Source organism: Nestor notabilis, unplaced genomic scaffold, assembly GCF_000696875.1.
Source record: "Nestor notabilis isolate BGI_N333 unplaced genomic scaffold, ASM69687v1 scaffold14501, whole genome shotgun sequence".
NCBI lineage: Eukaryota > Metazoa > Chordata > Aves > Psittaciformes > Psittacidae > Nestor > Nestor notabilis.
In genome coordinates, this window is record NW_009914325.1 from 1,333 (window position 1) to 28,775 (window position 27,443).

A 27,443-nucleotide genomic window follows, 5' to 3' on the forward strand; every position below is an offset into this window, starting at 1 on the left:
AAAGCTTTAACACTTCCAGTCCTGCAAAGCTGGATTTTCTCTGCTGTTTTAAGGTTGTTCCTCCTTGTCTTGCCACAAATGGTTCTTCTTCCTCCCTTTGAGGACCTCTGGTCTTTCGGAGGATCATCCCTCAACAAGTTTATTGTTCCCCAGGGACATAGCACAGAAAGCTGTGAGTGCTGTAGCTTAAGGGGGTCAAGAGAGCAACACCTCCTCCCCACCAGTGATGTCTCTGTCACAGTCTTGAAGACAATTTGCCCTGGTACCTGCCAATCTCCTCAGTCACTCCATCTCTCATTTGAGCTGCCAGGGGAGGAGGTGAGCTGCTGCCCGAAGCAAGGTCTCATGGGGAACAGCAGCAGCAGACATGGGACAAAGGCTCCCAGATCCTTCATGCAGCTGATGAACACAGACCACGTTCCCCTTGCAAATTGTGTCCCTTCCCAGGCTGGCAGCGGTTGAGAGTTGGGAGCAGTTGGGACACGCCCCCGTTCAGAACCTGGTGATAATCCCACCTCAACAGGCTTTTTCTCTTCCCCTTGCAGTCCCCCCGAAGGAGCCAGTGCTGATGTGCCGGTCCAACAACTACCCAAAGGGTTTCTACTGCAGCTGGCACCTGCCCACTCCCACCTACATCCCTAATTCCTTCAACATCTCCGTCATGTAAGTGCCTGGGAAGGAAGGGTGCAGCGGGGTGAGCTTTTGTCCCTGCAGCCCAAAGCAGGTATGAGGTATTGCTGTGAAGTCTTGGGGCAGGGGGTCTGACCTGCGATGAGCATATTGGTCCCATATGCTCAGTGTCCCAAAAATGGGCCTGGGAAAGGATGCTCCAGGGACATCCAAACTGGATGCTTTGCACCAGGGCTCTGTTCCAAGAAAACCCCAATTTCCTCAGAGGGGAACCAGGGTAAAACCAGTTCCCAGGTCCCCTTTCTATGACCCCAACTCCATCTTCTCTGCTTTACTTGTCCACAATGGAGGTTGTGTCTGCTGCGTTTTGGCACCTTTGGCACAGACACAGTTCTTTCTGCTGTACACTGGCTGTGGTCAGGCAACAGCCGTGTCCCTCACCTAGAACTGGCCATGGCATGGCTTTTTTCCCCTCAATCCTGTGTCTGGGTCCTGCCACAGCCCTTGTACACGCTCGTGCTGTGCATTATCTTCTGGGGCTTGTGTCACCAGCAAAAGGAGACCCTATTCCTCTCACAGGAGGGACAGAGCCAACCCCAGTGCCAGCAGGGTCTCATCCTTTCCATGACAGGGTGAGGACATTCACCTCTGTGCAGGCTTAGGATAAAACATCACACACATGAGCCTGCAGAATTCCTGGTGGAAGGAAAGGAGCCCTCTGGCTGTGGCAGGGGCTGGTGAATGGGGACCATGGGCAGAGCAGGAACAGACACGTTCCTGCCTCCTCCCTCCAGCAGCATGGGCACATTACCACTGCTCCATAGGTAACAGCTCTTTTCACCTCTTCTTCCCAGTCACGGCACGAGAGAGATGGTCTGCGAGAAGGATGTCTTTCCCAAAAACAGGTGTCACATCAGGTACCTCCAGCTCTTCTCGACTGTGAAGTACAAGGTGACTCTGACAGTCACGAATGCTCTGGGCAAAAGCTCCACCACTCTCACCTTTGACGAGTTCGCCATAGGTAACTTCTGCGCCCGCAACTGGCCTCTGAGACGGTGTTGGGGTTGGCTTGCTCTGCATGCAGTGACACACACCCGAGTGACAGGCTGGCTCCCCAGATAGAGCCTCTGCCTGTCCGTGCATGAGATGGAGCCAGTATCTTCCCGGTGCCCTCCTTATTCTCACGGCCTTGATGTCACTCATGCCAGCACCAGAGCATCCTGGGGGAGCCAGGCAGGATGCCCACACGGGTCCCCCATGTGGGTCCTGTCAGTGCCCTGCCTGGTCCCATTCCCAGTGGTCCAGGTCTCCTGTGGTTGCTGAGCTGCTCCCTGCTTGAGCCTAGGGAAGCAGTTACCATACATCAGGCCAGAGGGCTGCGAAACTGGTACGGTCCAAATGGTGTTGCTCTTCTTGCCCCTATTGTTCCTAAAAGAGTGGCTTGGTCTTTGTGCTGAAAGTAGTGTCATGAGAATTAGGATTGGAAAAGAAATTAAAATGTCCTATCCTTTTTCCCGCATTCTTAGTCAGGACAAAGCCCTCCCACAGTCATAGTCCATCAGCCCCTACCTGACACGCTCCTAAAACTCTTATTTCCCCCTTAACATCTCTTCACTATCCTACACGGGCAGCAGATGCTGAGTGATACTTCCCATGGTACAGATACTTCTCTGACTGAAGAACCAGCATGGACTGAGCAATTCAGTGCCAAGCATGGCCAAGCATGGCAAAGCAGGGAGCTGGGCACAATGCTTTTGCCACCAGCAAAAGACGGATTACAGCCAGTGCCGTGACAAGACTGTCCATCCTCAAAGAACAGGAAAAAACAGGAGAGAATAGAGTTCAGGAACGCGTTGAAAAACAATTTGCAAGTTACATGTGGCAATTACTGGACCAGAAAAACAAATAAATTAATCCTTGAAGTGCAGCCAGCAGTCATCCTTTGCTTTCGATGTGCTGCACGTCCCAGTCCCATGTGGCTGGAAGTGCCAGAAGAGGAGCTCTGCTGCCATCCCAGATTTTCCCTTTTTACCCAAAATCCTGGGAAACATCAAACAAGAAACAAGGTGCCTGAATAGAGCAGGGAAATTGTTTTGGAGGAGGGACTTTACTGTCTTGTCTCTGCAGCCATGATCCATATCCGAAGCTTGTATTCAGCAGTGCCTTGCAGAAGTTGATAACAAGACAAAGAGCTTAGCAGGGAAGTGTGGAGTTTCAGTCACTTGGGTGCCTTTAAATGGAAATTATTGTGTTTGTGGAAGATACACTCCTTAAAATTGAAGGTAACCTTCAGCCTGCAGGGCCCAGAACAGTAATTAAGCTGCATTTTCCGAGTTCCTTACATTCCCTCCTGCAGGAGTTCTGGGCATCATCTTATAACATCTGCATCCCACCCATGCCCTGCCTGGCTTCCCAAACATCTGGCCCTCCATCCAGCACACAAGGGCAACCCCTATGGGAAGCACACCCAGCTGCAAGCCCCGGGCATCCCAGCACCAGCACAAGCCGGATCCATCCCAGCAGTTTGAACTCAGCCCAGGTCAGAGGAGCAGTGAGCAGAGGCCAGCACTGCCCCAGGCCAGCCGTTAGCATGGGTGCAGTATCACTGCCTCTTGCAAGAGTGCCTGGAGGGACTCAGGGTGCGTCCCATGTACATGTCCCAGTGGTTGTGGTGGGACATGAGACCATCCAGCACCACATGGCAGATGGCCTAAGACCCTCCAGGATAACACTTGGGAAAGGGGTGATGGGGAAGTACTGATAGGAAGGGTTGTGTCCTGCACCATGGAACCACCCTGATCCCATAAACATTTCAATATCCAGTGGCCTTAAAATTCTGTACAGCTATGAAATTCTTCTCCTTGGGATTTGATACAGCCACTGTGCATAAGAAGCATAGACACGGTGCTGATTTAGTGTTCAAGCAGGCAGTCGACAGGCATAGCAGTCTTTACCAGATGAACTCAGCTGCTGCAGATTAACAGCCACCTACCCCGAATGGAGCTTCTCCTTATGCTGTCCTTGTTTCCAATTAAAGCAAGTGCACTGTGTTAGTGTATTTTGCCATGCAATTTTGCCCCAGGTTGTGTGCTGTGCTCACAGCAGCTTCTGCACTTCAGTGTCTCTTCTGGCTCTCTTCTTTAACAGCTGCAAATCCACGGCTGTGTCCCAGCAGTGTGGATCTATCATACAGTAGGTTCCTTGGGGATCTCTACCAGCATAATTTGGGCTGAGATCTCATGTTGGAAGTTGGGTTTCACTCTGCTAGATGGAGGGGTGAAAAACCTACAGCTCAGGACAAAGCCATTGCATCAGCTGGTTGGAAGATCACAGTGTTGGAGTATCACAGCATCCTCTAAAATGGAGAGATAGTGTCAAACAGCAACTGCACGATGCTTCTCCTAAAATCCCAGGGCCGGGGACGTCAGCACTTGTGTTTTCTCCTTAGCCTAGAGAAAACTGTTACACCTTCTGCATGGAGGTTAAACCCTAGGCATGAAGCCCTGATCTCATGCCCTGCTGGAACAATGACAGCTTTTGCTATCTCAAGCCCATGCCTCGCTGGTGGTTGTTCCATGCTGGTTATTAGCAGCCAGATGTGAGGGGTCACTCTGCATTGGCTCTTCCAGTGATGACTGGAAAAGCTTTTCCACTCCTTTGGACCCACCTTTCATAGGTAGGAGATCCAGGCTGCCTTATTCCTCATCTTGCTCCTGGAAATTGTCCTGCCACCTCCTCAAAATGGCTGGGACAAAATGGGGACATTTGTGTAACTCCAGGGCACAATGCCACCTTCCTCACTTGTGTTTTAGCTCAAGAACCAGGTAGCTGGCACATGCATCCTCCAGGAAAGCAGGGACATCATCACCATGCAGCAACACCAGCACCTTTCTCCTCTTGTGAGCCTGGAGTAAATTAGCATAGGAAGATGCACAGCATTAAAAGGAGGAAAGCAGCCTTGCACAGGGCCCGGCAGGAATGGGTGCCTTCCTCACATCTGCCATCCATCCTTTGTGTGACCTTGGGAAGGTCATTTGCTTCTCCCAGCTCCAGCTCTGGAGTGATTAAGACACAAAGCATTTCGTAGGGGCTGCGTAAGGACAAACATGCCTGTGTCTGTATGAAATTCAGGATCTCTGAACATGGGTATATAGTTGCCTAAGCAGAAGGTCAGTTCAATTCATACTACTTATGGAGGCAGAATTAAATTACCTAGACTGACATTTGGCTAAGACATGGAGTTTAATATCCCTCTGCTCATGGAAAATGCCAGGGGATATTTAATGGCCACAAGGGATCCATTTTAGAGCTCACTGGAGAGATGGGATGGGTGACAGGCCCCCTCCCTGCTGCAGGGTCTCAGCTGCCTTTCTGAACCCGAGGCTTCCTTTTGAGATATGTCTATCACAGCCAGGGGTGATGGATAGCTAAAGACACAGTTAAGCATGAGCATTCAGAGCCTTTAGGAAAAGCTGCTTTCTGCAGCTCTTCACAGAATCACAGAATGTTTGGATTTGGAAGGGATCATCTATTCCACCACCTAGAGCAGGGCCATTTAGAGCAGTTTACACAGGATCATGTCTGGGCAGGTTTTTAGTATCTCCAGAGAAGTAGACTCCACAACACCTCTGGGCAGCCTGTTACTGTGCTCAGCCACCCTCAACATAAGGAAGTTCTTCCTCATATTCAGATGGAACATCCTGTGTTTCAGTTTGTGTCTGCTGTTCCTTATCCTGTTGTTAGGCACCACTGAAAAGTCCTGGCCCCATCCTCTCGAAACTTGCCCTTAAGGTATTTGTATGCATAGTTAAGATCCTCTCTCTAAGTCTCCTCCAGACTAAACAGGCCCAGCTCCCTCAGCCTTTCCTCACAGGAGGGATGCTCCAGTCCCCTAATCATCATGTAACCATTTGCTGGGCCTGGTCCAGGAGCTCCATGTCTCTCTTGTGCTGAGAAGCTCAGAACTGGACACAGCACTCCAGGCGAAGCCTCACCAGGGCTGAGTAGAGAGGGAAGATCACCTCCTTCTACCTGCTTTTCCTAATGCACCCTGGGACACCATTGGCCTTCTTGGCCACAAGGGCACATTGCTGGCTCATGGACAACTTGTTGTCCATCAGAACCCTCAGGTCCTTCTCCACAGAGCTGCAGGATCCCACCTTGCTCTTCTAGCACTTGGACGTGGCAGCTGAAAACCAAGTGGGAAGAGCTGTGAGTCGCCTTCCAGCCAAGTCTTCTTCCTAGGAATGTCTGATGATGCTCCCTCAGCTCTGCAGGATAATATTACATCTGGTTTTATAGCAGCTTAACCAGTACTCAGCCTAATGCCCATCATCCATTATTATTATTACTATTACTGCTTTTATTACGTTACTGCCTGCAGGCCCTCACTGAGGACAGGGCTCTATTATGCTGCCTGATATATAGCCAGACAGCCCCTGACTTGCCATGTGCAGGCTAAATAGAGGCAGACAAAGACTGGGGAAGGAGGAGCACAGTCATCCCCATGTGTGGAGCAGGCACCTGGGAGTCTGTGGAAGATAAAGATTCCTTCAAGGTCACACAGAAATCAGGGAGCTGGACATAGCCCATCTCCACTCGTTCCTCATCTGGCTCTTGCAAGGCTGGCCCTGATGGTTCCCATGATGTGCACAGTGTAACGAGGTCTGTCCTAAGAGACGTAGGTCTGTACTCACTGGACCAGCTGCGAGGGGTGCAGTCCCCTCTCCTGGCTCTTGCATTCCTGACACCTTGGAGGAATGTGGCAGGAACAGCTTTGGCTTTGTGCTTTTGGAGGAGCTGCCCCTGCTGCACTTTCTAGCCTGGGCAGGATTCCCAGCGCTGGGGACATGACTGGGGAGGTAGCAGGGGATGCTGGTTTTCCCATTAACACACAGTGCCATTTGAAGGCTTGCTGCAGCCAGGAGTACAGCCCTGTTTGATGGCTGGGCTCTATGGTGCTTGCTTGGAGCCAGGGCAGCCCTCCCTTGTGCACCAGGGGCAGTCTGTAACCCACAGGAGCGGGGCTGGGGTTGCATCCATGCAAAATGGGCAGGTAACTCCCACCTCTGCATCAGGGCACCTTTCCTTTGGCTTTCCTACAGTCCACCACAGTGGCACCTCTTGTTGCTGCCCAAGCTTTGCCTTGCCCAAAACAACTGCATTTAAGCATCCCAAAAAGCAGGACCAGGCTTTACTGCAGATTGTATCCCATCAAGTCCGTCTCCAGCCCAGTGCTTTCCTTTCCACTTCCTCGCTGCAGAGCTGCAGTTCACCGTCATCTGCATTCATTCAGCCAAACAGACTTTTGTTTTGCAAACCAAGCCCGCCAAGCCAGTGCTGGATTTATACTTTTCCGTATGTGTTTGGACTCCAAGTCCCTGTCGATGCAAGCTGATGTCCAGCCCAAGCACGGGGATGCAAAGAAGCAGAGGACTTGCACAGCCATCTGGAGTAGCTCAGCACGGCACAGCCCCAGAAAGTCATCCCTCCTGCCAAGGATAAGGCTTTAAATGGAAAACTGTGTCACACCCTGCCACAGAGAGGGATCAATGGGAGCTGGGAGGTGATAGTAGGCACCCATGGTCAGGCCCATGGGTGCTTGTTCTCCAGCTGGTACCCAAACCTCCAGGAATCCTCTGAGTGCGCTGGGGATGAAGGAAGCTCTGCAGCCCTCCTTGCACTCACCATGGCAGAGGGAAGGCAATAGGAGGTGGTGGTGAAGATGATAGTGAAGAAGGACGAGAGCAGAGTGTGTGCCAAGGTACTGAGAGGGAGGGTTGGACAGAAGGAGATGGTGGTGGGCTGTGTCTCTGGAGGAACAGGTCCAGTTCTGGGTCCCACCAAAGTGGTTGGGCTGTGGCTTCATTTCAGCAGCCTCCCTCTGCCTCATCCACAGCCAGGAAAGGGGGTTTGAAAGCATCACAAGCTGTTTTCTCCTAAGAGGAGCAAGCAGGGAGGGTGTCTTCCTGGGGACATTGCTGCACTTCCACCATCATCCCAGAGCAGAGGTGGCACAGAACAGCCCACACACAACACCGCTTGCAGTTGACTGGCTCCACATCAGTGCCTAGTGTCATACAGCTTCAAGAAGAGGGAGAGATGCCCTTCACACATAGGGCAGGGCTGTGGGCAGCAAGAAGGCTAGCAAAGGAACAGCTCACTCATGACCATCACCTCCTTCCTCTCCCAGGGAGAAGGCCCTGTGTAGATACCACCTCCCACCCTGGGGTCAGCAGGGAGGAGGAGAGCTCTGAGTGCAATTCAAGAGCTATACCAGACAGAGAGGGGGTACCCGTGCCCCCAGCATCCCTCCTTCATGCTTGGGAGAGGACTTTGATGTTGGCACCTTCACAAGCTACTGCTCGATGTGGTCAGAACCAGAGGATCATTGCTCAATCCAGAGATTTTCAAGCCGGGAGGGATCCATTGGCCTGCGTGTGGGCTTTGGAGGGGGTTAAAAGCCATTCTGGGACATGAGGACTCATATGCATTGCTATTCTTAGAGTGCACAGAGAGCCCTCTTCCACCCCAGGCACAGCTGTGCATCCAGATCCCCTTGCCCAGCCCCTTCCCGACCATGGGAAAAAGGAGAAGTGTGGGTGTACCCAAATCTCGGTCTTTTTGTAGCTTTGCTATTGCAAATTGGGAGTTTGAGCTGTCAGGAGTTGAGCAAACCCTTGGCAAGGGAGCAAGGCTCATTCTGCAACAGGCAATGCCGTTCATCACAGCCTGTCTGCGATTTGTTCCCAGCACTCTAAAAGTAGCTGCAACTTCAAAGCATGTTGCATAGGTCACAGCCAATTAATATTCACTTGAAATACTGGTGGGGTAGCAAGAAAATATCCGCGTATCCCAAAAGCAGAGCAGGGCTGAGAGATATCTCTGGGGTGGAAGCTGACATTTGCATTCACCCTTGGCAAATAAGATGGGCCACATCCCTAAATACTTTCAATCCCCAAAAGCCCAGCCCTAAACCCAAGGGCCAAATTGCCATGGTTCTGCAAGGTAAGCAGATTTGAATGTGGATCAGACTCATAGAAATCAGATGTGCAGAATTTGAGCTTGGTGGGCTCCTCACCCTGACCCAAGTATCCCTGGGGAGGAGAGACGTTCTGTGCCCTGGCCAGGTTATTCCTGTGTGTCTCCAGCACTGGCCCCTCCTTATTTTGAGCCAGGACCTGGACAACAGAAAGGATATTTGCATTTAATTAGTTGGGGAAAAGGATATTCTACATGTTGATTGCTCTCCTCAGAAAGCACACATTGCAAACTGCAGTCAGGGTGTCAGAATGCCGTGTACAAAGCTTTACCTTCTTCTCTTCCAGTAAAACCAGACCCTCCAGAGAGCGTGGTGGCCAAACCTGTGCCCAATAATCCTCGCAGGCTGGAGGTATCATGGCAAAACCCCTCGTCCTGGCCAGACCCTGAGTCTTTCCCACTCAAGTTCTTCTTGCGGTATCGACCCCTCATCCTGGACCAGTGGCAACATGTAAGTGATGCTGAGCTGGCTGGGGCAGGAGGGAATGAGGGGAGATGGTGGCTGTGAACAAATTGCATCAGGAACAGTTGGTCAGAGACCCCAGAAAGAATGTCTATTTCCTGCCCAGGCAACCCAGACCCTTTCCCTCTCCTCCTCTGTCTCTCCTCCCTTCTCTCTTCCTCACCGTATTTCTTATAACTTACATTCTACCTACAAATGCCTCTGCAGGCTCTCCCTGCTCCACATTTTCATCCATGTCCCCTGTCTACTTTCCATACATATGTTCTGTATAAAAGCTGCCAGTGAGATGTAAAAGGCATTTAAAGTATAAATGTCACCACATTTAAATGTGCCTCTGCCACATTTAGATTTTGAACCGAAGATAAAATACCGCTCGCCGTAACTCTGAGCACCGTCATGGAGCGGCTGCTGCGGTGATATCGTACTTCTTACTTTTATTTCTTGTTTCTTTAAAAAGAAAAAAAATAGTCAGTGAAATCCTTGGCAGCCCAGAGGACAGATTTCATTTGTTAGCAGCAGGAAGATAACAAATGGGCTTTTTATTTCCCCTCTGTGGGCTGCTTGCATGCTCAGCTTGTGAAGAAAAGCAATCTGGCACTCGAGGAGAGGTGCCGCTATGCTGGCATGGCTCATCCAGCATCCCCTCTGCACCGAGCTGGGCCAGTCAAAAGCTAATGAGGTGCTTTGCTTGATAAAGCAGTTTTTCCCCCCAAGAAAAGACAAATAGGAGGCAGAATCCAGTCCTGGAGAAGCTTACCTGTGTCATGGAGTGAAGTGGAGTTTTCTGCTGGACAACTTTTCCACTGTGTGTTGGTTGGGTTTTTGGACGAGGCAGCACCACAGGTTGTATTTCAGATTGAAGTGTTTGCTGATGGCTTTTGAAAATCATAGGGCAGCCACAGCTTCTCTGGGCAACCAGTTCCAATGCCTCACCCTCATAATGAAGAATTTCTTCTCAAGATCTAATCTAAATCTCCCCTCTGCCAATTTGAAGCCATTCCTCCTTGTCCTATCCCTACATGCCCTTATAAAATGTCCTTCTCCAGGTTTCTTGTACGCCCTTCTTTAGGTGCGGGAGTCATTTTAGGTATTGGAAAATCAGAGGAGGGTAGGGGTAGGGTTCTTCTGCTTGTCTCTTTGCCCTTCTCTTAAAGGGAAACACCAAACACAATATCATTTTTTCCAAGATGTGATACTGTTGTGGAAATAGCTGATGTTTTTACCCTGCTATAGCCTGATCCAGCCAAGCACACTGCGAATGTAGGGGTTTGCACCCAAAGCTGGTGGGAGACCCAGTGAGTTGCTTCCTGCCTCAGCACCCTCAGGCTGCCTGGTCCCTTCATCAGTGGGTATTAGGTATCATATTTGCAGGGTCAGGCCTTTGCAGGGGTGGTGTGGCATCTCCATCAGTGCTCTTAGGCAGGCAGCAAAGGTGGGAAATACATAGAGGTGTTGGTGATGCTGGTTGAAGGGCCACCCTGGCCAGAAAATGCAGTTTTAGAGCAGTAAAATATTGATTTCTCCTACTTAAAGATACCCAAGAGAGCTCGAGGTACCACCCCTCATGGTGGGTGCAAGAAGGGCTGTGAAAGGCTCATGTCCCCACAGCCCATGAGGGCACAGCAGTCCTGGGTGTTGCATTTAATCAATATATCCTCTTCCAAGAGACATGTTCCCTGTCACTGGCTGATGGAGAAGTGTGCTTGGGGAATAATTTGCTCTGTGAGCAAGCGCAAGCATTCATCGAGTGAGGTACCAGCCTTGTTTTCTGAGTCTCTGGCCCGCCGGCTGGGTAATGAAAAATCTGATTTGTGGATGATTTGAGGAAAACTGCCACTATTCGTCAGATGAATTATTTGTGAAGCCTAATCCAATCAGCTCCCAAACACCAGGGGACCACAGCAATGCAGCAGCCAGAGCTGCTCCAACCCCAGGTCCCCCTGGTATGCTCAGCCTGCTTAGTCCATCTGGATACCCTGCAAATGCAGCGGTTTGCACCCAAAAATGAACCCTGCTGATGTTAGCTTGCTGGGAGCATGCCCAAGCCACGCTGTATTTGTGAAGCCTAATCCAATCAGCTCCCAAACACCAGGGGACCACAGCAATGCAGCAGCCAGAGCTGCTCCAACCCCAGGTCCCCCTGGTATGCTCAGCCTGCTTAGTCCATCTGGATACCCTGCAAATGCAGCGGTTTGCACCCAAAAATGAACCCTGCTGATGTTAGCTTGCTGGGAGCATGCCCAAGCCACGCTGTGCTCTGCTTCGCTTGACCTATTGCTTGGCATCTTTGGGGATGTCCTTATTCCCTCAAATCCAGCCAGGAAAGGGAAGGATGTGGTTTGGTAGGGCCAAGTCTGTCTCAGCCATCCAGCTAATCCTGTGGTGGTGGTGTTGGGTCTCTCCTTGAAGGGACGAGTTCCCTGAGAAAGGAAGTAGTGGTCATGCATGCCACATTGCATGGGGGTGTCTTAATTCTTGCTGAGGTGAAGGTGTCCTGCCACAAGCTGCCCCCCATCTTGGCTCATGCTGTCCCCTGTGGCTGCTGGCGTGGAAAAGCCATTGCACACAACCTGCTTGCTGACAATGGGGCAGCCTAGGAGAAGAGAATTCTCCACCAGCAGCCCGGAGGAGCTGGGTAACCTCATGGTCCAGCACATCCTGTGTGCCCAAGGTCCCCAGGGTAAGCCCCATCCCTGCCTCCTCATGGCAACCCCTCATGGCCTGGTTTTAAGCATCTCCCGCCACCCTCTTGGCAGCCCCATGGGAAGCCTAACTTCCCTGTGGGAATAAACCCACAAAGAACACTGGAGACTGCCCAGAGCCAGGAATGTCCATGCAGACCCCACTCACACGTGGTGTTTCTTGTCAGAATAAGCAGCTCCCCTTTCACCCTTCTACCTCCCATTATCTTTGCAGGGTCTGATTTATGCACAGCACCTCAGCAGGCAGGACTGAATGAGCACTAATAGGATCAGATGGATGTCGAGCTGTCGAATACCGTACGGCCTGATTCAATCAGCATCTGCTTTCTCCCAGGCTTTTTCTTTCAGGATTTTAATAATGCCAGGGCTTGGCACCAGAAGATGAAACCATGCATGGCAGGAGAAGTGGATCTTATCAGGACCACTGCTGTGAGAGCTAGCCATAAATGCAGTTTCTCCCCACAGGGAGAGACACCTCTCAGTCAGAAGGTGTCAGGGGGACACCTTCATTCCCTTGCCAGCACTTTGCAAAGGCAGGTTTGAGCCCCAGTGTGCTGTTTGCACCCCCTTTCCCCTGCTCAGCAGCACCTTTCTGCTTAGGCTATTTAGCATCTCTCATGTTGCAGTTTTCTGTGGGAATTACGATGTTGTGTTCCCATTATCACGGAGAGATGATGATGATGAGTTTCCACATGAGCGTGCGATGGGGCATGTTCTGGATCCTCCTTGCACTATCAAGGTGCAGCTCCCTTGAACCTGGGCATGGGCATTTCCTGGCTGTTCAGGATGCAGCTGTGCCACATCGTGTCACATCATGACTCCCCTTCACCCCACCAGCACAGAGCTTGCTCTGAAACTCAAGCAACTTTAAAGTCATGTTCCTCCCTTTCTGGAATAGGGGCTAGTGGTTTCTCTTCTGCCAGAAGAAAGATGGGATATTTGTAGCCTAAACAGGTTTTTTATTCTCTCCTTTTGGCAGAATCTCCCCTTCTGTCTCCTAAATATAAAACATTAAATGTTTAGGGTATCCTTTATTTTTCTCCTGCTTTTAAGTTTGTAATTCAAGCCAGATTAGCATGGTTTCCTCTTCTGTTTTATAGCCCCATCCTGGCCCCAAGCGAGCTCTCCTAATGCTCTCAGATGTTCCTCTAATGGCTTACCTAGGCTGGAACTGGATACCCTTTCCTAATGGATTGCTAATAGCCTGTTTCTGGTTTTACAGGCTCCTTCAGTTAACTCGCAACAGCAGCGATCACCACACTCACACATACGATCTCCCTGCAAGCACGTCTGCATGCTCACTCCTAGATGCAAGCTGGTGGCCAGGCACCACCCTGAGCATCTTTGGGGAGCCCAGGGCAGGTCTTGAACCCAATTTCCTCCCACCTCATAGTGTTTGTGGGAGCAGGATTTCCACTTTTCCCAGTTTTTTTGGGGGGGGATCTCAAGTGCTGAGCACCGACCAGCTCGGCACACATCCCAGGAATGTGGCAAGGCTCAGAAAGTATTTCTTCAGCAGTGTCAGAGCTCGTGGCCAGGCTGAGAGAGGATTTCCTTCAGTGGGTTGCCAGCAATTTGCAGATGCCATTGCAAAGTCTAATTGAACCCACTGGCCACGCTGACAACATGAAATGTTAACGAACCGTGAGGCGGGCTGCACCTCAGATCTTGAGATTTGCAGTAAAAGGTCATGAGATATTTAAAGCTAATAATGTGGTTGGGTTCTCTCCTTCCTCTTCTGTTTTGGAAGCATTAAAGCCACGTCTGTGAGCATTTGCAAAGACTAGAAATGTCCTTCTTTAGAAGCAGAGGTTCTAAAGAGAAGAGAATCCAAACACCTTGGGATTTTAGGAGCTGGGGCACAGAGCTCCCAGTACAGGCATCTGTGCCATTTCTAATCCAGGCAAATGATGGGGATTTGGGGATAGGAGTAGGCAATTTGTGGGTGTTGCCAAGTACTTAGTGGTTAGGTTCATTGGCGTGAGGAGAGTATGGTTCTCTGAGCTGGCCACCATCACTCATGTGTCGGGGTGGCTGCCAGGATGCCCTCAGGCTCATCTCCCAACACAAAGCAACATCTTTGGGTCAAATAGGTGAATGTCACAGCCTGAAACAACCTGCAACTGTGTGCTAAGGTGTATATCCTCCCTGCGACAGGCAAGGGGGAGGGATGGAGCTGGAGAAGGCAATTAGTGCCACCGCCTGCCGCAGCTGCTTCCCCAGCAGCAATGTCACTTTGTGGCGGGTGCTGTTCTTTGCACCCATCTGCATCCCCCCCATGCCTCTGCCACTCTGCCTGTGCTCCCCCTCTTTGCAAGACAGCCTTGGCAGGGAGGTCACCCTGAGCGAGCTGGGTTACAGCTTCACGGATGGCAGCTTTTATTGCAGCACTTCTCTCCCTTTCCCTCACGGCTGCAAAGTCAGTGATTAAAAAAGAAGGGAAAAAAAAGAACTAATAGGTGGGAGCAAAGTGTTGAGGCTGTAATAGTGTTGCTTGGCATTGGGACAGGCAGGGCTGGAGCCTTGGACGAGGATGGAAGTGGGAAGTGCTTAGAAATCACCTCTCCATCCCTGAAGGGATGAAGCCAGGCTTGGGACCCTTGGGAACCTAAAAGCACCAAGCACCCAGCAGGATCACGCCTCCAAAGGCAAACATAAAGGTGGCTTGGAGCAGCAGATCATCCATGCATGCTTCCATGTGCCTGTGCTCACTCACATGCTTGCACAGCTACACAGGTAGGATGGAGGCAGCAAACTTAAGCTTCCCCTGCTTGCATTCAGACCATGCCAGGCAGGTGCCCGGGCCCCACAGTGCTGCACCCATCTGCTTTCACCCCATGCATCAGCATGGTGAATGTATCTGCAGGCAGCAAATGCCAGCACCGAGCAAGGTTAGAGCTGGTGCTGAGTGCCTTGAGCATCCCGGATCCCATCCTCCCTGCAGCCACAAGTGAAAGTGAGCTCTGCCAGTTGTCACTTGGCAGGAGGGGACAGAGCATCCAGAGGAAGAGTCCTGTTATTAACGAGCTTACAGCTCTGCTTTCAAAGATGCTCTTTATTTTAAGCCAGAAGGGAGCCGTTCAGCCGCATCTGGTGTGACACTCGTCCTCCCAGGCCAGTAGTAGAGCTGAGCTATGTGCAGCAGCAGCACAGCAGCCTTTCTGGAGCAGGTGATATCAGGGACAGCAGCTCAGACCCTGCTGGGCTCCTCCACTACCCAGCTGGCAGAGAAAAAGGGGGAGATTATTTTCTTTTCCCAACCTTTCAGTTATTCCAAAGTCAGGGCAGAAAGCTTTGTCTAGGGTTAGCCCAGCTGATTCCTGCGGCACTGTGGAAAGAGGTGGCATTTGGGAGCTCGTTTATTAGTAATGAATGTCAGACCTATTTGCTCTCCAGACGTGGCTTCAAAAAGGGAAAAGCAGAACATCTCATTCCCACTTGGTGACATCTTTTCATGGGCTGCAGTGGCTGTTTGGAGCAACCCTCCTGCACTCCCCAGCAGCAGGAGGAGTTACTCCTGTTTTTGGTTTAGCTTGTTCTCACCAGGGCAGGTAGGAGCCTGCTGGGATCCCCCTGCAATCGCAGGGACTGAACGTACCTGAAATAGCAGCTACTTCTGTAGCTCGAGTCCCTGCAATACTCATTGCAGCCAAGAGACAGGATCTAGCTTCTTGTTGCAGGGAAAAAAGGCTCTGAAATCGATCCCTATTCACCTCCCAGTACCATTTCCTCCATTATTCAGGATAATTTGTGGAGCTTCCACAGGTTGAGGAGGCTGTGAAGACATGAAATGCATGGCAGACCCGGGCTGTGCTCTTACAAAAGGTTTCGTTCCATGTTTTCCCACTTGCTGTTGGAGGCACAGGCTGTATGAGTAGATCAGCTTCACCCTACAATAGCTGAGGTGCTCCTTTTATTCTGGGGAAGGCAGAATTGTATTGAGAATACACCACCAGTGTATGTCAATACACGACCAGCATGGTCTCTGTCCTGGCAAGCACAAAGGTGGTGCACCCCTGCCATGGGATTGAGGGGTGCCAGCTCCCCATCCCTGCATTTCCAGATTCACACCCCTTTCCAGGAGCACCCCCTTCCCACACTGGGAGCAGCGCTGGGGAGCCGGAGGTGTCAAGGAATGGAAAGCAGAACCACTGCCGCCACGGGCGAGCTGGCAAACACGTTTTCATGTGGGATGCAGAGGAGGAGGCATCTGATCCCCCCTTTTCCCCCTCCGCCTCCTTTCAACACACACCAGCCCCCAGACCAGCTGCTGGGGGAGGGAGGGTTGAGGTTTTTTTACCCCCACCACATCCCTTTCGAAAGGCCATCTGGGCTTCAGCCCTGCCTGTGCATCACCCTGTTCACAAGTAATTGCTACCTGGTCACGCTGGACCATGAGCAGAGCCTGGGTGGGAACAGAGCACAGTGACCTTTTTTACTGCCAGGGCACCCTGGCAGGGTGGGCTGGGGGCAGCAGGAACACGGGGGAGCACAGAGAGGGTAAAGGTTTCCTTAACTCCTGCCGTGCCGAGCACTGCGAGGCAGTGACGCCAGTCAGGGCAGGGAGTGGGATGAGGGCACCCCCTGTTGGGGTGCATGGTGTGGATGGCTCATGTGGATGTCCCCAGGGTGCCAGCACGTGTGAAGGAGGAACAGCATGGACAGGGGGAGAGGCAAGCACTGGGAAATCCTCCCCTCCACCTGCCCTGGTTTATGTCTCCGTCCCATCAATGTGGCTGTGGATGAGCACCGTCTGTCCCTCAGCATCCCTGTTATCCCAGGCAGGTTGATGGGGGTATTGGCCGTGGCAGGGAATGGGATCCCAGCCCGAGCTGTCAGCTGAATTACTGGGTTCAAGGGCTTTTTTTTTTTCCCATTTCTCTCTTTCTTTTTCTTTCCTTTTTTTTTTTTTTTTTTTTTTTTTTTTTCTTTGCAATGCTAATAGCTCTGCATTGCACTGGCTGCTGATCCCTCATTAATCTGGGCAGCACTTCACAGCCAGCCACAGTGACTTTTGGCAGGTGCACAAAGGCAGCCAGCAACACACAGACCCCCCCAGCCACAGACATTACCATGCACAGCCTTCCTCCAACTTTTGTCTCTGTGTGGCAGGGACGCAGATTAAGGAATTTCTCCCTCTGCCTTTGATGCTGTGTGTCCATCCGTCCCTCCACAACCTCCCCAGTTTGTTCCCCACCTCCAGCTCTCCCTGTTTGTGTCCGGTTGGACCCAGTCTCCTTGTGCTTTCCATCTGCTGCTGAGCCACAGGCACCCACCCAGGGTCTTTCTCACCCACCATGGTAAATGTTGGATGTGTCCCCCCACTGCCCGGCTCAGAAGTGATGCATGCAGAGGTCATATGTGTGGGGAGAGGTGGATGATGTCTCTTCTGCTTTCTCTTTTGTCTGCTAAAGGCTAAAGAGTTGCTTAGGGCAGTGTCCTCCAAGGTCCTCCAAGGAAGGTCCCCCAGGTCCTCCAGCCTGGGTCCTGGGGGAACATCCCCCTGCCAGGCAAGGTACAGCCTTGACCCCATTGTGCATGCAACCTTCCATCTGCAAACACTCAACTGCAGGCTGGCTGCAACTGGGGAGAGGCAGGAATTGCTCCCAAGAGGAAGCATTCAGCCAGGAGGGCTCTTTGGGCTGGAGTAAACACTCCGGGTGGAGCAACAGCCTGGCCAGGTCATTGGGACCTCATCATGGCTGGCCTGCCTGCAGCCTGCTTGTTGTGGGGCTAGGGAGCAGCCAGCAGGGCTTGGAGCATGCTGAAAGACCTTGAGAGAGGCAAACATCAGTCGGATAAGCCCAGCAGCCTTGGGAATGAGCCTGTGCTCATTCCCTGCTTCCAAAACACCCCCTGACCCAGCACAGGATAAGCTGGGAAAAAGAGGCTTAGAGGGAGCTGGCAGCTCACCGATGAGGTTTCATTTACTTTGTGTCATTAGGAATTATTTAATGGTCACATTATCATCACCAATCTAAATTGGTGGATGCCACCAAACACTCCATCCAGGTGGGTCCCTGCTGTGTGGCGTGCACAGTGCTGTACGTGTGTCCTGTCTTGCTGTGACAGTGACCAGAGCTGGTGGCAGAGGCACCAATCCCAGGTTCTGGGTGTCAGGAACAACCTCACTGTGCCACAGGGGTCCTGTTCTGCCTACTCTTCCTGGGAGCCTGGGCCATGAAGGTGTGTCCCTGTGAGAAGAAGGTGCATAAGTTGCCTCCTCAGCTCTCTGGGTGCAGCAGTGGATGCCAAGAGCCTGATCCAGCTCTGGCTTTGGTCTGGGCTGAGGAGGGCTGGAGTTTGGTGGGGTTGGTGGGATGGGTCTCAGCCAAGAGTCCCTGTGGGTTGGAGGATGAATAGCCGTGTCCTGCAGGAGGGACCTGCATCCTTTTCATCTTCTTTTCCCCATCCTCCCTTCTGCCCAGACTTCATAGGATTTCAGTTTTCACCTATCCCGTAAGTGAAATGGCCCAAACCCCTTTTCCTTCAGGATGGGCTGTGTCCAGCCAGGGATGGAAGCAGCCACCGTTCTTGTATAGACTATGCTGGGGCCCTGTGAGCAGCTAGACAGGATTGCTCTAAGCCTAATCCCATTATCTGGACAAGAGGCAGTGCCTGTGACCCCAGGGCTGGCTATTGGCCTCTTCAGCATGCTGGAAACTCAGGAGTACCCGGCACAGAGCCCCACTGGAGTCAGTGGTCTCATCTGCCCTTATGCCTGGCTCTGACCACAGACCCCTTGGTGGATACCCCCAGTAGCTGCCAATGGGTCAGACCCAATGGTGAGACTTACGGCACAGTGGGAAGCTGTCCCCTTGATGGTAGGGGTGGAGTTGGGTACCAGATGTCCCAGCGCTTCTGCTAATAGTGGTTTAGGTCTTAGGCACACCTCAGCTTGGCACAGCCGTGAAGTGAAGCCCTGTTTGCATCCCACCAGCATTGTGGGTGTCAGCCCCAAATTGCTGGTGCAAGGAGAGGCAGGGCTTGGCCTCCCTCAAGCCAGACCCCAAATCTGCAGTGTTGTGATGGACACACACCTCTCTCCGTGCTGCTCCCCTGCAAAGTTTTGGTAGCAGCTTCATACCTCGCAGCCCTTTGCCCTGTGATGGCTGAGGGGGGGACACTGGCCAGGCCTGCCTCCAGATGTGTTCCAGATGTGGGGCTCTTGTGATCTGAGGCTGGGCAGTGTGAGCAGCTGGGAGCTCAGAGGCCAAGGGCCCTGCTGTGCCGGGCAGCAGGTTGGATTTGGTGCTGGGACAGGGAATAGGGAAGGAAAGACTCTTAGCTGGAGCAAGAAAGCATCCCTGGTGGGGATCCCCAAGAATGACTGTAGAAGCCAGGAGGGCCTGCAGTTTGTGTGCCAAAGGGATTATATCTGTGCTGGGTGTTGCACATGCTGTACTGGGAGAACTGGAAGAGGGCTGGGTCTTTCTCAGGATAAGCTCCATCTTTTCAGGTACTCCTGCATGCGTGGTGACAAGATTAATCACACTGGCCACTGGCCAGCCCACCACTCATCACTGTGTGCGCACCATCCCTGTATATGTAAAGCTGTAGTGCCAGGGCAGCCTTGTCCTGCAGCTGCATTGGCCCAGGCACCTTGGGCAGCCCAACAGTGCAGCTTTTCTCTCTCTGGGCTTTGAGATGTGATCAAGGACCAGACAGAAGGTTTTGGCTCCATCTTGGTCCTGTTCTTGAATTGAGTTCTTAATAAAACTCAGGTATCAGTGGTCCCAATGCCTGACCCTCCTCTGGGTGGCTGGGGAGACTTGGACAACCCACATGAGTTGTGCCATGAAGTTTCCCCCATCTGTGAGGTGCCACTTGTTCTGCTCAAGCACGAGCCCCTGGCTGGGTACCAACACTCACAGATGGGCTATGTCAGACCTGCACCATCCCTCATCCCTCCAGCATCTTTATGACCAACATGTGTTTGGAAAGAAGATGATTTGTGTAAGCCAGGGCACAGCGAAGGACCAGGGGTGCCCCATGTCCCCATATGGGGACACAGGTAGAGCAGAGGGGAATGGAGCTGGCAGCGTGTTGGTCCTCAGCCTCAGAGACTGGTGGAGGGCCATTTCCCACACAGTCTCTGTGGATGCTCCTGCCCTGGTCCGCTCTGTGTCCTCAGAGAGGACCCAGAGGCCAAGCCTGGCTCTGTCCCTGGAAGGTCACTTGTGTGCTAAGCCCTCCTCTGTCAGCCAGGCGTGTCTGCTCACTGCTGGCCATGCGATGGGGTGCATTTCTGCTGAGCATCTGCACCCTGGCACAGGGTGCCCAGAGGAGCTGTGCCTGCCCCATCCCTGGCAGTGTTCAAGGCCAGGTTGGACATGGGCTTGGAGCAACCTGCTCGAGTGGAAGGTTTCCTTGCCCGAGGCAAGGGCTTGGAACTGGATGAGCTTTAAGGTCCCTTCCAACACAAACCATTCTGTGATTCTATGATCCCTCCCTCTGTCCTTGAGCCACGATCCAAGTGGATCAGAGATCCCTGGAAGGTGTGGACACAGCCTGGGATCAAACCATTGCACCAGCAGCCGCATCCCCAAAATGGGATGACCACTCATAGCAGCAGAGACACCAGGACAGAGGGAATTGTTTTAGGAAAGACAGCTAGTCACGGCTCGATCCTCATCCAAGGTCCCAGCCAGAGGGATGCAAACTGAGCCAGTGGGATGCCAGCAGGCAGGGGAGCAGGGTGGCAGGTTGGGAAAGACTCATGACAGCTCTGGCAGTGATGCCCAGAAGGCGTGTGCACACACCCCAGCTTCAGCACCCAGCCACACCAACACGTCCAAGTGGAGCCTGCCCAAGCATCTGCTAGATTCTGGTGACCTCTAGAGGAAGCCATTCTGCTCCAGCAACTCAAGTCTGGGAGCAGGACAGGGTCTCACTGACCTTTAGCTTAGCTGCCACTGGGAAGTTGTCCCCTTTTAGCCCTGTCCTGGGCTCATGCCTCTGCCTAAAACCCCATAGAACTTCCCAAAGTGCCTTGAAAGTCTCACTGTCATCCTCTAGCGAAGCTAAACCTGCTGATTGTCTCATACCTCCTGGTGCCTGGGGTTTCTCCTGACCACCCTGCTGCCCTCAGGTTGAGCTGTCGGACGGGACATCACACACCATCACGGACGCCTATGCTGGCAAGGAGTACATCATCCAAGTGGCGGCCAAAGACAACGACATCGGCACATGGAGTGACTGGAGCGTGGCTGTCCATGCCACCCCCTGGACGGAGGAGCCCAAGCACCTCACCACGGAGGCGCAGATCACAGGTAAGAGCCCCCTCCCAGTACAAGCAGGCTGTGCTCACAGCCAGGGTACCCATGAGCCATGGGGGAGGGTCCCCCTTGTCTGGCTTCACATAAGTTCCATCCCCAGCCAAGGAGATCCTCCCAGCACCTGAGGGGAGTGCAGCCCCTCACCCTACACTTTACCCCCAACCCATGGCCCTGACAATGGGTGCAACTGTGGCCTGAGTGACCCAGCTTACTTGGTTTTGGTATCCTCATCACCAGGATGATTGGGTGTCATGTTATTTTGATGATGATTATGACGATTATGATGATGATTATTATTATTACTGTTATTATTGTTATTCCCCGAGGCCTCTGGCCCTCCCTTTCCAGTCCTACCCCCTCCACACCTCTGACCCCGCACAATAGCTCGGAGCAGTGCCAATTCAAAATAAAAGCCACAAAGTTAACAAGCCTCTGTTTCTAGGAAAGAGCTGGGACTGTGTCCAAATGGGCGTTATCAGCCCTCTGTTTCCCAGAAGGGCTGGGGTTGGATGCTGCACTGGTTGCCCTGGCTGGCACCGGGCAGGGGGGAACCACTGCTGCGCAGGCAGGCAGTCACCAGGCTTCTAGTCAAGACTGCAGATGTGATGTGGCCAGATGTGCATGTAAGGAAAGGGGGTACTCAGTGTTCCCATCCTCCAAGCTCTAACCCAGATGTGCGCAATGCTGTGTGCTACCAGAGCCACGCATGAACCTCTGAGGGCCCTGGCAATGCTCATTGCATGGGGATGCGGTACATGCAAGACCTGGATGGTGGTGCCTCCTACATGGAGGTACCCACACCTGCCAAACCAGCACCCAGGAGGGTGCCGGGGGGGTTAGGTTGTAGCAGGGATTAGCAGCCCGTCATCCCCAGGGGGATAATCCCCTCCAAGGAATGCAGCAGTGCTGGCGTTAGGGTTTGGGTTTTGCTTCTATACCCACATGCATCATGCCAAATACAAATACCACTCACAAAGGCACTTTCCTGCTCTCTGTTTGTCATGTCCCTCGCACACATGCACCTTGTATGCATGTCCCTGGCTGCAGCCATGCAGGGCTGATGTGCAACAGTCCAGCTCTGGGGCCGAACCTCACCATGACGCCTCAGTGGGGTCTGAAAGATGCTGAGACAGATCTTTGTGTCCTCATTATCCACAACAGATTGTCTGGAGGCACTTTGGGACCTTCTGGATGTGACCAAGGCTGCCTCAGCCTGACTGACCATCCAAGCTCTCCCTGCAATCCTGCATCCCTCCACAAGGACAGACAACCCATCTAGTCCTGTACAGAGGAGAAAAAGCCCTGTGAACCAGCCCAGCAGCCACAGCCATGTCTGGGATGTTCCCTGGACAGGGAATGCTCTCTTCTGAGCACTTGTGGCCATGTCACCATGAGTTCTTAGACAAATTCCTGCCAAACTGATGCACAGAGTAGTCTAGCTGGGCTGGATGGGTCTGGGAGGGATGCGCAGCTCTGCTTGGTTGTGCAAGCATCTCTGGTCCGGTGTCAAAGCAGGGACAGTCTCATGCACCACATCATCCCCTGGCTCATTATCTGAGCCTCCAATCACAGCCCTAGTGTGGCTTACCAGTGAGAGGGGCTATTTGGGGACAAGACAGTGCCATGTCCCCACTAGCAGGGAAGTGGAGCTGCCCCTATGGGACACATCTCCGGGCACCCCTAATCTTTCCCTCCCTGCAGAGACAACAAGCACTAGCACCTCCTCTTTCATGCCACCCCCCACCACCAAGATCTGTGACAAGGGGGCCGTGGTGGGCAGCGGAGCTGTGGCAGTGTGTTGGACAGCTGGACTGGTCTTGGCTGCCTATGGCGTCCTCTTTATTTAGTGAGTATCACTCAAAACATGAGTGAAACAGACTGGATGTGGGTGCAGGGATATGGGGACTCAAGGGGCTCCAGCGTGGCTGGGAGAACGGGGTGTTCTGATCAGGATGTGTGTGAAAGGCATTGAGAACGAGCCATTTGGGGGTTTTCTTGCAGTTTTATTTTATATGCACCCAACCTGGCTGCTTTTCCAGATTGTGTGTTCTGGGAGAGATCTCAAAAATGGCTTTTCAGATATTTTCCACAAAGCCTACAGAGGGATCAGTCTTTAATGTCTCGTTCTCAGCAGCCCTCTCCCCTCCCCACTGATGATATTTTAAGAGGCCAAGAAACCACGTGGAAATCTAAGCCCTTTGTGAAGTGACAGAGGAAAAACTATCCAAGATCAGAAAATTCAAAGATGCATCTCAAAAATGTCTTTGGTTTGGCTTCTAATGGAGCTGGCAGCCTGGAGAGCCCCAAAATAGAATCATAGAATCAACTAGTTTGGAAAACTCCTTTAAGATCATCAAGTCCAACTGTTACCCCAAGTTGCCAAGTCCACCACTAAACCATGTCACTGAGGGCCTTATCTACATGGTTTTTGAGCACTTCCAGGGACAGTGACTCCACCACTGCCCTAGGCAGCCTGTTCCAATGCCTGAGAACCCTTTTTGTGAAGAAATTGTTCCTAATATCCAACCTACACCTCTCCTGGTGCAGCTTGAGGCCTCTTCCTCTTGTCCTATCACTTGTTACTTGGGAGAAGAGAACAGACACCTCCTCAGTCCCTATTCATCTCTGGGCCTGGGCTGCTGTCTCAAGGGCATCCCCCCATCCCTTTTCACCATACCCACACTGCCCAAAGACTGGGGGATCTGTCCTTTGTGTCACTTTGTGGGATAAGGGATATGCCACACATTCTTCAGTGCCCAAGGAGGATCTATTGCAAGGCAACTCTGTTGGGCGAGGGGTCCTATGCTCCTCTCTGGCTGTGTCACTTCCACATGTGACATTAGCGGTGGCAACAGAAGAGGGAGGAAAACACAGCCAAGAGTGGATGGGCAGGGTCCAGCCCTGGGAGGAGGAGGTGGAGGTGATGTGTTTGGGCACCTGGGTTCAGGTAAGGGGTGAATTTCCCTGTGGAAATAGGCAAAATCCTGTTCAGAGTCCCCTCAGTGGCCGGGCATGGCCAAGCATGGAGCAGGACCAGTGACCCCTCTCCTTCCGCTCGCAGATCCTCATCTGTCCGTCCATTGCATCCCAGCGCAGAAGACGCCTTCCCACCACCCACCACCGCTGCCACCCTGCGCCTCGCTACCCTCTTTCCCAGGTTGAGTCTCTTTATCTCTTCGATTTTGCACACGTTGAGGACGTATCACGCTTCTTGCCATCGCTTCAGATGAGGACAGAGCTGCTGCCGTCCCATGGGGAGCCACAAAATCCTCTCCCAGATCGGAGCGAGGAGACGCACTTGACCCCCCCCCTCTATCCCCATGCCCCTTTTCCCAAGCAAGGCAAAGCGAGCCCGGTCACCGTGCTGCAGCTGAGGACCCCGCTCATACAGCTAACCCCCCCCACGCCAAAGACGTGCCTGCCACCCCGGCACCCACCCAGGTGACAGGGAGTGTGACGGTGCACGGAGAAAAGGGGATATGAAAATGGGGGGGGTGGTGAGGGGAATGATGCTCCCAGCTGAGGACCCCCCTATGGAAGATGGGGGTCCCCCCAAGGACCGGACTCGCTCCCCCGAGCTCGTGACAGCATGGTGAAGCTGAAGGGGTGAATGGGTTGGAGAGGGGTCTTGATCTCCTCTGAGGGGATGGATTATGGAGGGAAGAACTGGTGGCTTTCACAAGTGTGGTTGGGAGCAGGGAGCGGGCAGGGTTTTAGTGGGAAAGAAAGGAGGAAATTAAATACCAATAAAACCCCCCTGCCCCTTGCTGAGCGCCTGGAGCTGCCCCTCTGGCTCCCCCCGCCCCACCCCAGCACCCTGCAGGAGCCTTCACCACCCTCAAGCCCACATCACCACCAAACTTTTAACTACATTGGATACAGGGAATCGCCCCCGTTGACGTACTTGTCTCACTCCCCAACAAAAGCAGCATAGCTCTGCTGTTGCCTTTAGAGCTGGAGCCCTGCAGACCTGTCCCCTGCTGTCCCCTGCTGTCCCCTGCTGTCCCCAGCTGTCCCCAGCTGTCCCTGTGCCTGCTCTGCTCTAAATCCTGCCCCAAGCCCTGTTTTGTAAAGACACCTCCTCTTGCCCCTGCCTGGACCCAAGCGCAGTATTTAATACCGTACGTCCTAGTATTCCCACTGTTGACATGCTGTATTTGAATTTTTTATAGATGTATATATATAAAAAACAAAAAAAAGAATCAAAAAAAAAATAGAGGGGATAAAAATAAGCTCACACAGACAACGCACACACGCGCACACACACATGCACCAGGAGAGACCGTCTTCATTAAATGAACATTTCATGATGTGTAGCAGCTCTGGCTGTTATTTCCCTTCTTGTCTGGAGTGGGTGGGTTTGGTCTGCCCCGCTCCTGTGTGTGGTGCTGGCTGTGATGGGGGTGATGTGGGGATGGCAGTGAGGGGGATACAGAGCCTGCCCTGAGGACCGAGCCCATAGTGTTATCTCCCTAGAGGGATGGGGGACCCAAAAACTGGCCTTTAGGACATCCTGAGAAGGTGCAAGGGGGATGCTCACCCCTGGAAACCCTGTGTGATGTAAAGGGGATGTTGTCACCACCCTGTGCCATATGTCTCCATTCATGGGCCCTCGGGAATCACCACGTGTCCCCAAAATCCTGCCAGACCCTGATATCACTCGGGCAGGCAGAAGGATGGAGAAATGCCTGTGCCCCACTGCAGCACAGAGGCTGGAGGTGGCAGGTAGTCCCAATTAATGCACTTTCCTTGTCTGATTAATAATTTCACATTAGGAAAATGCCACTGGCCCAGATGCTCTGAATTAAACTTCCATCAGGGCAGGGCTCACGGGAACCTGGCACAGGGGCAATGAGTGAACAGAGCACACTGTGTCAGGGTCTGGCCTCTCCCCGTGTACGTTGCTTGCGAACACCAACCAGAGCAGAGGTGTCATCAAGCTGCAGTTCATCCCAGGGGGAAAAAATCTCCACTTTTTAGCAAATTTCCTGCCCATTTGGATGGATGGATGGATGGATGCATGAGTAGGTGGGTGGGTGAAAGGATGGAAGTGAAGAAGTCACAACCCTGGCTTTCCAAAGCCAGCTCCCACCAGGCACTTGCTGTAATTTTAACCATGCTGGGGCTTTATAAGAGGAAAGCAAAGTCCCATGCAGCCCTGCCTCTGTCTCGGCCTTGCCAGCAGCAGTCCTGGCTCATGTGCTGGCTTGGTTCACTGGTTAATGTTCCATTACCAGACAACATGCCTCAGTCATTTATTAATGTTTCATTAGTGTTAAAAACATCTGGTAATTAATTATGCACTAATTATGGATTCACAGTGCTAAAAGCCAGAGTAATTTACCATAGCAGATGGCTCTTAGGGGCAGGGGGAAGGGACAGCTCTTAGCAGACATGAAAATGTCAGGCCCAGCCCTTGCCTGGGGGGAAGCATCCCAGACAGACAAATTGCCTTCATCTCCACCCTGGACCTCCATGCCTGGTCCGGAGGCATGCAATCTCAGGTTATTAAGCAGAGGAAACCTGTCCCTCTCAATCTGTTTCAGGGACCAAGAAAGCAGTGCTCCCACTGTATGAGAAGCCATCCAACAGTGGTGGCTGTCACACAGAGCCCCAGGCATCCTCCAGCACCTGGAGTTGGTACACAGCCTGCTGCTGGCTTTGGGATGCTGTTCATCAGCCCCTCCACAGTGCCTGGCCAGATTAAGCAGCAGTCCATAAAGCAAGGGGTGTCGTAAAAGCCCACTCTTTAAGTGCCCCAGCAATATTATGTACAGATGTGCAGAGATGTTTCAAACTGGGGAAGGTCCCAGAGGAGCATCCCTGCCAAGCAGAAAATCCATCCACTTAACAGTATAAATCCATACAGGAAGAAAGAGGGAATTACAGTGCTCAGAGAGACCTGTGCATCACATAACCTGAAATCCAATACATCAGCTGGGTGCAATAGGTCCCTGCATCTTCTCACCACATATGTGGCAGTAAATCCCATCTTAGGTGTTGTTTTCAACTGTTGCTGATGCAAGAGTAGCCTTGCACTGAGCTCCCCAGGCTCTGCAAGGAGCAGGTCTGAACCGAGGGGTGGGTGATAGCAGAAGTCTCATCTTCACTGAACCAATAGAGAAGTTCCCTGCTCCTGCACCAGCTTCCCAGGAGCCTGGAGACCCACGGTGGTAACAAGCAATGTATTTATCACAAATTGGGCTGAGAGAGATGAGCTTTGATGGGGTACCTCACTTCAATGGATAAAGGAGGAGCAGCGACCATGGTGCTGTGCAGCGACCATGGTGCTGTGCATTTCGGCTCTGGAAGAGTATTAGATGGCCCCAA

At 52.4% G+C, this 27,443-nt stretch overlaps 1 protein-coding gene across 1 annotated transcript; it reads left to right on the plus strand.

Moving 5' to 3' along the window:
* Positions 1-447: 447 nt before the first annotated feature.
* Positions 448-22,960, plus strand: LOC104412797 (ciliary neurotrophic factor receptor subunit alpha; the record flags this gene model as incomplete). Its single annotated transcript, XM_010023612.1, has 5 exons — positions 448-663; positions 1,485-1,651; positions 8,958-9,121; positions 20,927-21,107; positions 22,815-22,960. Coding segments are annotated over 5 exons (874 nt in total), but the record flags the coding sequence as incomplete, so codon positions are not given.
* Between the last annotated feature and the right edge of the window lie 4,483 nt (positions 22,961-27,443).